The sequence below is a fragment of the Monopterus albus genome, unplaced genomic scaffold (assembly GCF_001952655.1).
Source record: "Monopterus albus unplaced genomic scaffold, M_albus_1.0 scaffold52.1, whole genome shotgun sequence".
Taxonomy (NCBI): Eukaryota; Metazoa; Chordata; class Actinopteri; order Synbranchiformes; family Synbranchidae; genus Monopterus; species Monopterus albus.
Window position 1 is genome coordinate 1,737,552 of NW_018127932.1, and position 8,491 is coordinate 1,746,042.

The following is an 8,491-nucleotide window of genomic DNA, read 5'->3' on the forward strand; positions in this document are numbered from 1 at the left end:
TTAACTTCGGCATCAACTCCCTTCTTCGCTTCTACACAGACTCGGTGTAATCTTCATTTATATAAATGTTAGATCCTTTAAGCTTCTTTGCTTGTTGCAATATGTGTGCCTTATCTTTCTCTTTCATCAACTTTACCATCACCGCCCTCGGACCACGATCAGAAGGTTTCCCGACTCTGTGAGCCCGCTCCATCTCAATTTCCTGATGAATTTGCAGATTATTCTTCAGAATCTCCTTCACTTTACATTCCGCTTCCGTCCAGCTTGCTCCAGTTGTCTCCTTGATTCCTTCAAAGATCAAGTTTTTTCGCTTGGACTGTGCTTCCAAATACTCCATTTTATCCGTTATATTTATTAAACTCTCACAAGTTTTGTAGACGTCATCCCTCGTTTCCTTGGTTTGTGTTTTCTGTTCACCCATGGCAGCTTTAATCACATCCACCTCTCGCTGGGTAAACTGCAAACTCGTTTTTATCTCCTGTATTTCTCTGGTCATGTCGTCGAATCTCTTGTTGTTTGTCTCCATAATTAGTTGCACAAAACTTTTGAAGTTTTCCTGCTGTTGGTTCATCAGCGCGATGTACATCTGTTTCTGCTGATCCACAATGTCTGTTACTTGCGCCGCTCTGTGATACACTTCTTCAACAGCAACAGAATAAATGTTATATATATTGCATGTACAAGGTTTTTACTGAAAAGAATATATTCTGGTGTAAGCCCTTTGTTATCACCAACATTTTGATTAGTAACTGTACAATAATTTAATTATGTATATTTTCTCAGTAACTGTAACTGATTACAATTACTTTGTAATTTAATTACAGTTACTGCCCAATGCTGGTCTTTAGTTGCTACTGGCCTTTGGATACTCTCTGGTACTTTTACATGGTGTTACGAATGCTGTTCTGGCAATGCTAACATTGTTAGAGTGTCTGGCAGCTCTACCTCCACATGTTCATCACTTTCATTCACATGATGCTTCAGAGAAACTGAAAATGTGACAATCTAGTGTCGAGTTAGAGAAATGAAGGGAAATAAAGGAACTACATCAAGCCTCGCTTTGAAACACAAACTCATATGTGCTTGATATACACATAGTATATATGTAACATTAAATGTGCACTTTGCACATGTACATACACCACTCTCCCTCTGTATCAACCTCTCTGTGTACCCCAAACACACCCTGGTGTCCTCTGAGGTTATATTATAGCTGAGTTCTCTACCCCTCATGCCTACCTACTAAATATAGGCTTCTGAGCCATCTGTGAGAATGATTTTGTTCCTTTAATATCAGCCATCAGCACTTTCAGCTGGCCAACAAATCTTTCCCCCCCGCCTTAACGATCCCCCAATTCCTATTCATACTCTGACCCTCAACCTCCTCCTCCTCCTCCACCCGTCTTGATACCAGTACCACTGCCACCCACACCCCAGCCCTCTGGTCGATCTGTCATCTAAGTCTAGGCTGGGTTTTCCACTTCCCGGGACCTGGGTCCAACTGCACACAGGGTCAGAGGCACCAAGGGTTTTGTAAATTTGTGCTCCGAGATCACCAGCATTGAGCCGTTGGTTTCATCTCCTGTGTTTGGTATTTATAGGTCTGTCTCTCCTGCCAGGATTACAACAAAAACCCGGTGAGTGGATCTGCATCCCATCTGTGTGCTTTGTTTTACTAATCAACCAACAGCTTGGATTTCAATACAAAAATGGGGAGAGGGAATAAAGCTATGCAACATGTTGCCAGTCATCATTTTTGTGGGTTGTGCAGCCAGTCTTGGGGAAGCATATAACCTCACTAGGTGCTCAGCAATTTGGTAAAAAAAAGATTACTCCTTTGCATTTGTGAGAATGCTTTTGATTCTACCAACAACTGAAGTAAAATGGCTCGGAGTTACTTTGCTGCTTTTAGAGTTTCTTAAAATGAATGTAGCTGACTATCCCTCTCTGTGGGCGTTGCAAAGATTTTATATGGTGTTAGCAGTCCTTGATAGGGGGTGGTAAATTTGAGTGCAAAGGGTCTCCAAGGTTGCAGTCATTTAAGGCAATGAAAACCTTTTCCACAACCCTCTGCATTAACATCCACAACACCCTCGTGTTTTAAGAGAAGTTCAAAATAACACTTGAAATTTTTTTTTCTGGAGGTGTGTATTGTGTCCTTAACAGTTGTGTCAAGCTCATTTGATAGTCGAATGACGCCATTGCACGTCGCTAAAATGTCTTGGCTGTAAATGGCTTTTAAAAATAGCTGCTATGGGTTGAGTTACAGCCATTAGATGTGATGTTTTGTCACTTGACTGGGCCTTAAAGAAACTGCTGAGAGCTAAAGGTACAGATACTGTGTGTAGGCAGACAATAAACAGTACAAGGTAAACACATAAGATAGATGCATATGTGAGATTAGGGAGGACCATAGATTGTAGTACCATCGTGTAACTCCCACTTGCTTGGCCTACATATTTCCATGTTCTATTTTATGTTCCTGAGGCCTTCACCTTTACTGCAGCAGAGTAGCATTAGAATGCTCTGAGCACCAGTTTCTCCCTAAGCTACAGCATGCTTCTGTTTATAATGACACAGACAATGTACATGTATCTTGTGTCCGCAAATAAACTGAAATACACATTACACAGCTGTGTTTCCTCCAGGGCAGACATCTGTTTTACTGGGGAATGTGAAGAATCTGAAGGCGCTAACATTTCTCTTGAACTTGAAAGATGATGCTGTCTGATACAGTCGGGTTCAGTTTATTCACATTAAAGATTTGTTGACAGTTCTGTATAGTGGCTGATATGAGAAAATAGTCATGGATAATCACAAAGCAGTCTATGCCAGTTTCTTTCAGTTGTCTGAAATGCATCTTAAAACTGAACCATAAACTCCCCCTTCAGTGCATCTGAACCTTAGTCTGAAAATGTGACAATGCAGATTCTGAGAAATTAATTCACTGGAACAATAGCAATGTTATGTTCAGCAGTAAAATATTGTAATATGATGACATCAAGCAAATGTTTATCAAGTTGCTATATTGGAAAGATCATTTGTTTCCATTTTGTTTTTTGCTTTTGTTTTCTCTTTGCACTTTTAGTGTTATTTCTAATAAACATTCTGAAATACTAACTATGTTATATAAAATAAAATTACAGCATTTCAACAAAATATTTTCTGAAGAGGCTTTGACGTCACTATTTTGTCTCTTTGGAGAAATAGCTTTACTTTCAATTCTTCTATCACTCTTCGCTACATATTGAGTTTTAAAATAGGAGTTTTTTTTTCTCTGTTTGTAACCCAAATATTGTTAACTGCTAACACTATATTCTTTCCTGACCCTCCAGTCATGCCTGTGAGAACACCAACCCCCCTAAGCAAGCGGAAAAAGCCCTCCAAGATCATAACTGACCTAGCACATATCACTCAGGAAGGTAAGGCTGATATGAAATTATATGACATCAAATTTCCATATACTCAAAACGGATCTTTCATACTGTATAAACACAGTATATATAAATAAATAGATGACAGGCAATATGTAGTGTACATGGTCTAATAATTTTACAGGAAAGTGGGGTTTCGTCTGCATTACAGATAATAAAGATACAAAATAATACAAAACAAGAGGTATATTAATCAGCATAACTCTAAATATATACTGTATGAGTCTGGGTTCACTGTTTATTTAAAAGAGTTGATGTATTTGGCCCAGTCAGGATATTGTACCCTTTAAGTGTGTAAAATGAAGTCGTAAGTGTCATTAAGCGTAAAACTTGGGCCAGAGAAAATGAAAAAATATTGTAGGAGTTATCAAACAAACATTTAAAATCTAATATTGTAATAATAGTAATGTCAGTACAACAATCTCATAAAACAATGATTACTGATTGAGTTACAGTAAGCAGTTTGTGACTGTGTCGATTCAATCTGACTGTTAATAAACATATTAGTGAATATTTCAATAAAAGTTAACATTAATTACAGTAAATGTACATTTACACCTTCTAGACTTCTTAGTGACATTTTTGTTTCCACATACATTCATTTCTAAATGTTATGCCCCCACCTTACCTAGAGAATCGGTCACAGCGAGAGACATCTGAGTTCGACCTGGGAAAAAAGATTGGAATTCCCAAAGACATCATGTTGGAGGAGCTTTCCCTGCTGAAGAACCGAGGCTCCAAGATGTTCAAGATGAGGAAGCAGAGAGTGGAGAGGTTCATCTATGAGAACAACCCGGACATCTTCATCAGTGATTCCATGGTGAGAGCAGTTCTTCTGTAATTAAAAAGTAAGTGTGATGTGTAACATATGCTTGGTTATACTGACCATATTTCTTTCAGGACAATCTTCAGAAGTTTATTCCCTCTGTGGGAGGTCAGATGGGAGGTGAGACGATATCTGTCGGTGGGCATTATCTTAGCAAACAGGCTGGACACCTGCATTTTGGAGGGTTACACGGTATAGGAGGGGCTCCTGTGCCGCCTCCAAAACCTGGAAGCCATGGAATAGGAGGAGCAGGAGGTGCAGGAAGTGCAGGAGGTGCAGGAGGTGCAGGAGGACTCGGTGGTGGCGAGCACGGGAGTTCTAAGAAAGGAGACGCATCTGCTAGTGAGTCGTCTGCACTAAAAGGTTAGTGTCACTATTTTGGTCATTCTTATGTGGATTCTTTTATGGCCTTGCACCTCTTGCTACACAATGTATTTAAATAAATAATTTACAGACATAAAGATGTAACATCTGTCCTGCACCCAGTCAGGTTCCATCTGGAAACAACACAACATGTCAGGGTGCAATTCAGTGAATGTAGCTCAGCCTTAACACAATCATCCCACAACACCTGATTATGAAGACAGGACATAGGCCTGAACATCTCTGCAATAAAGTCCTGGACTTCCTCACTGGTAGGCCACATCAGTCCAGATTAGGAGCTACACGTCCTGCATCTGGCACTGAGAACTGGCACTCTCCAGGGCTGTGTGCTCAGCCCACTCCTGTTTTCACTGCTGACGGACATGTAGGGCTGCACTGTATCATTTGGATCCAACTGCATCAAGTTTACTGCTGACACAACGGTGGTGGGCCACATCAGCAACAATGATGAAACAGCATTGAGAGAAAAAGTGGACCTACTTGCAACAGGACCAACAACCTTTCCCTAAAAATAGCGAAAATGAAGGTTATCAGACTTTAGCAACAACAGATGCATGGTGACCACACATCAATGAGTACTGATGGCACCACTGTAGATAGGGTCAACAGCACAAAGTTTCTGGGAGTGCGAATCCCAAAAGACCTCTCCTGGACCTTACATTTGAGACAGTACTCTCCATGAAAGCAAAGCAACATTTTCATCTTCAATATCTTTCTGCATCAACTGAGGAAGAGAAGCCTCTCTTCACCAGTCCTCACCATGTTCTACAGAGACACCATTGTGTTTTGACCAAATGCATCACTGACTTCTACTGCCAGGCTGTACAAAAATTCTTTCTTCAAGCTGTGAGGATCCTTAACAGTTTGAGCACCAATTTTAAAGACTGTTTAGCCAGAATTACACCAGCATGTAGGGTTTCCTAGAAGAAGAGTAAATATACTGGACCTTTTCTACATCTATATTGTTGTACAGTAAGAATGCTCACTCTTATCCTTAAGACTGTGTGGCATTTGTACTTGTTAAGATTTAGTTTACAGGTTTTAGGTTTAGTCTACAAATACTTTTTTTTCTTTTTGCCTTTATGTGACAAGTGACAGTGAAGATGCTGACACGAAGCATGAGGGTATGAGAGAGAGCAGGGAGGATGAGCAGGGGAGAAGGAATCGAACTGTTGATGTTGCGGTTACGTGTGTTTTAAGTTCCACTTGGGCCCATGAAATATGACATTTCATTTACCTGTATGTACGTAATGTATATGTATGGAAATGACAATAAACCTGAGCCAGAAAACTTAAATATTAGAATAATTATTCTACAGGAAAGGGAGGAAAACAGCTAGACTGGTTCTGTCTAAAGGTTATAAGATCTGCTTACCAGGACCTCCAAAGATAACTGAAACAGTATATGCTCTTTGTTTAATATGTACAAAAACAAATTGTGAAAACAATCTTGTCTTGAGATTGTCAACCAGTGGAGACAAGCAGGAAGCTGTTGCACCCAGTGAAGAAACAATCAACACTTTGGGTTTTGGATGACTTATTAAATGTGATAGCATTTGTAAACTTTAAAAGTGATAGTAGCCAGATTTTTTTAAATACTTTTGGGCAGAGTCAGAATATTTCCCTAGTGTTTGCGGTAATCTAACTGGCTGCTGCTGACTACATACTGTATTTGGGACACAGACATGAGAGTGGTATTGCTCTTGTCAAAAAAAATAAAGGCAAACAAGTGTGTTTCCCACAGTGAACATTATCGTCCTATTTGATTCACAAACAACACACTATATGCTCTAGTTATTGATGCTTTCTTCACAGGAGGTGGAAGAGATGATGCATCTAAGAAGCAGAGTCATCTGAAGACATATGTGTCACCATGGGAGAAGGCCATGAAGGGGGATGAGAATCTGCTTGCCACTCTGAAAGCTGCAATGCCTGGCCCTGTTGAGAGAAAGGACCTGCCCAAGTACAAATGCTTCAACAGGTACTTCCCTCATGGCCTGACTGTGTAGGTGCTTTGTGACAAACAGGGGCATTAATAATTGTTTCCCCTTGCTTTGCTAGGACTGCCATGCCCTATGGCGGCTATGAGAAGGCCAACCAGCTCATGAAATTCCAGCTGCCAGACACTAAGTCGACCAAACTGGAGCCCATAATAGTGTACGGGAATGACATCGGTGGCAGGCCTTCCTTTAACCGCACTCCTATTGGCTGGGTGGGCAGCAGTGAGCCCAGCAGCATTCATATGGAGATCGATGCTGTGCCCTTCGATGGAGAGACCGATGAGCTGTGAAAGAAATATTCATATCTGTGATTACACTCACTGTGCACATACAGTATACACACACAAGCATAAACGCATGTATACAGTCTGTTGTAGCATGCCCATGATAGCTGAGCTTACAATTAACTCTTATACTGATGAATTTGAATCTCTCAGTGTGGATAACTGAAAGTGTACATGAAACGTGTTCATGTTATTATCTGCATTTGGTTGTAAGGCAAAGAAACAAGCTGTAGATGTTAATGGGGAGATGCAACATCAATAGTTTATTTGCTAAGTTCATAAACTGAGTCTAAACACTCCTTTAATTTGTCAGAAATTTCCTGTTCATGGTAAGATTTTGACATGGAGGAAAAAAGGAATTATGTATGAAGGATAGGCTCATGTTATGTTACTGTTGTGCATGTTGTCTTCATGTCAATTTGTTACCATATTTGTTATTAGTTGAGCTATGAAAACACTACAAATCTGTCTAATTCAGGATGCATGCATAGAGTCAGCTGCTGATTCTTTAACCTCCTGTATCAACACTTTCTCCTCAATAAACCCCTCCAAACTGTGACAGTCCTCTTGAAGAGGGATTAAAATGTCAGTAATTTTGTGTGTAAAAATCCTTACCAATTATATTTTCTATATTCAGACTACTGCATGTTCTGCTCTATACAGCCAACTATTTAGAATCATAATTTATTTTTATGGAAACCTCAGGGCTGCAGTTAAGTTCACTAGATCAAGGCTGGACCACTGGGATTTAAACAGATGTTTACAGATAGTAGGGAAATGTCCAAATGGATTATGTGAGTGTGGTAGCCCTGAGATAGTTCTGCAGGTTTCGAAATCTGTAGGAAGTATACCATGGAAATAAGTAAATATTTAAAACAAATTGTCTGATTTAAGGATTTTTTTTCAGGTACAACATTGCTTGGCCAACATGAGAACCACCAACTGATTGCAAGGGCATTTACTCAGTTTTAGCAAAATACAGGATTATACTGAAGGATATGAGCGGATATTAAGCTGGACTATTGCACATTATATACCGGTGGGGGGCAGTAATAAGCCCACCTGCTTTTACACTGCCTTAAATTACTGGGAACGAAGAAGAAGAAGGAATAAGAAAAGAAGAAGAAGAGTATTTTTGAATGTTTGATACCGAGAGGCAAGTACTCATAGGTATATGAAGGATAAGTAATTACTGTCATATAGTGCTGTCTACAATTTTACAGCAACATAATGGACACCAGCCCATACCATTAGGTAACAATGCATTTAGTTTGTTTGTTTAGCAAGCTTAGCTAACGTTAGCTAGCTAACTGCCATTCAAATAGGATAGATTAGGGAACTTGTAGGGTAAGTTAATTAGCAATGTGGGGATAAAACAAATGGCCAAATAAGCACTAAAACTTGTAACTGTTATTCACGCGCCTACTTAGTTATAATTTAGGTAGTGGCTCCTAATTAATTTCAAATACCGAGACGATGCCAAGTCACATTAGCTAACGTTACTGTACTTTAGGGTCGATATATACTGTATAGTAGCAATATGGTAACAAATTAAGTTATTAT

General features: G+C 39.7%; 2 protein-coding genes across 4 annotated transcripts in view; both read left to right on the plus strand.

Moving 5' to 3' along the window:
* Positions 1 to 1,440: 1,440 nt before the first annotated feature.
* On the plus strand, positions 1,441 to 7,400 carry myoz1a (myozenin 1a). Its single transcript, XM_020601855.1, has 7 exons — positions 1,441 to 1,512; positions 1,602 to 1,637; positions 3,336 to 3,422; positions 4,067 to 4,254; positions 4,335 to 4,602; positions 6,460 to 6,625; positions 6,706 to 7,400. The coding sequence occupies exons 3-7, from the start codon at positions 3,338 to 3,340 to the stop codon at positions 6,932 to 6,934; spliced, it is 936 nt and encodes a 311-aa protein (XP_020457511.1). The 5' UTR covers positions 1,441 to 1,512; positions 1,602 to 1,637; positions 3,336 to 3,337; the 3' UTR covers positions 6,935 to 7,400.
* Positions 7,401 to 8,021: 621 nt separating this feature from the next.
* The window catches only part of hhat (hedgehog acyltransferase), a 13,209-nt gene continuing 12,739 nt past the window's right edge, over positions 8,022 to 8,491 (plus strand). The window contains exon 1 of one of the 3 annotated variants that reach the window (XM_020601548.1): positions 8,022 to 8,084. The gene's annotated coding sequence lies outside the window, so the exon portion shown is untranslated. Of the gene's footprint in view, positions 8,183 to 8,491 lie in introns of all 3 variants that reach the window. The other 2 variants (XM_020601547.1, XM_020601549.1) reach the window with 2 other exon arrangements.

Bases quoted from the DNA above. Each gene is read 5' to 3' on its own strand.
- myoz1a (XM_020601855.1), top strand. From the start codon at position 3,338: ATGCCTGTGAGAACACCAACCCCCCTAAGCAAGCGGAAAAAGCCCTCC. The intron at 3,423-4,066 runs GTAAGGCTGATA...CACCTTACCTAG, and splicing joins AGCACATATCACTCAGGAAG to AGAATCGGTCACAGCGAGAG. The intron at 4,255-4,334 runs GTGAGAGCAGTT...TATTTCTTTCAG, and splicing joins TCTTCATCAGTGATTCCATG to GACAATCTTCAGAAGTTTAT.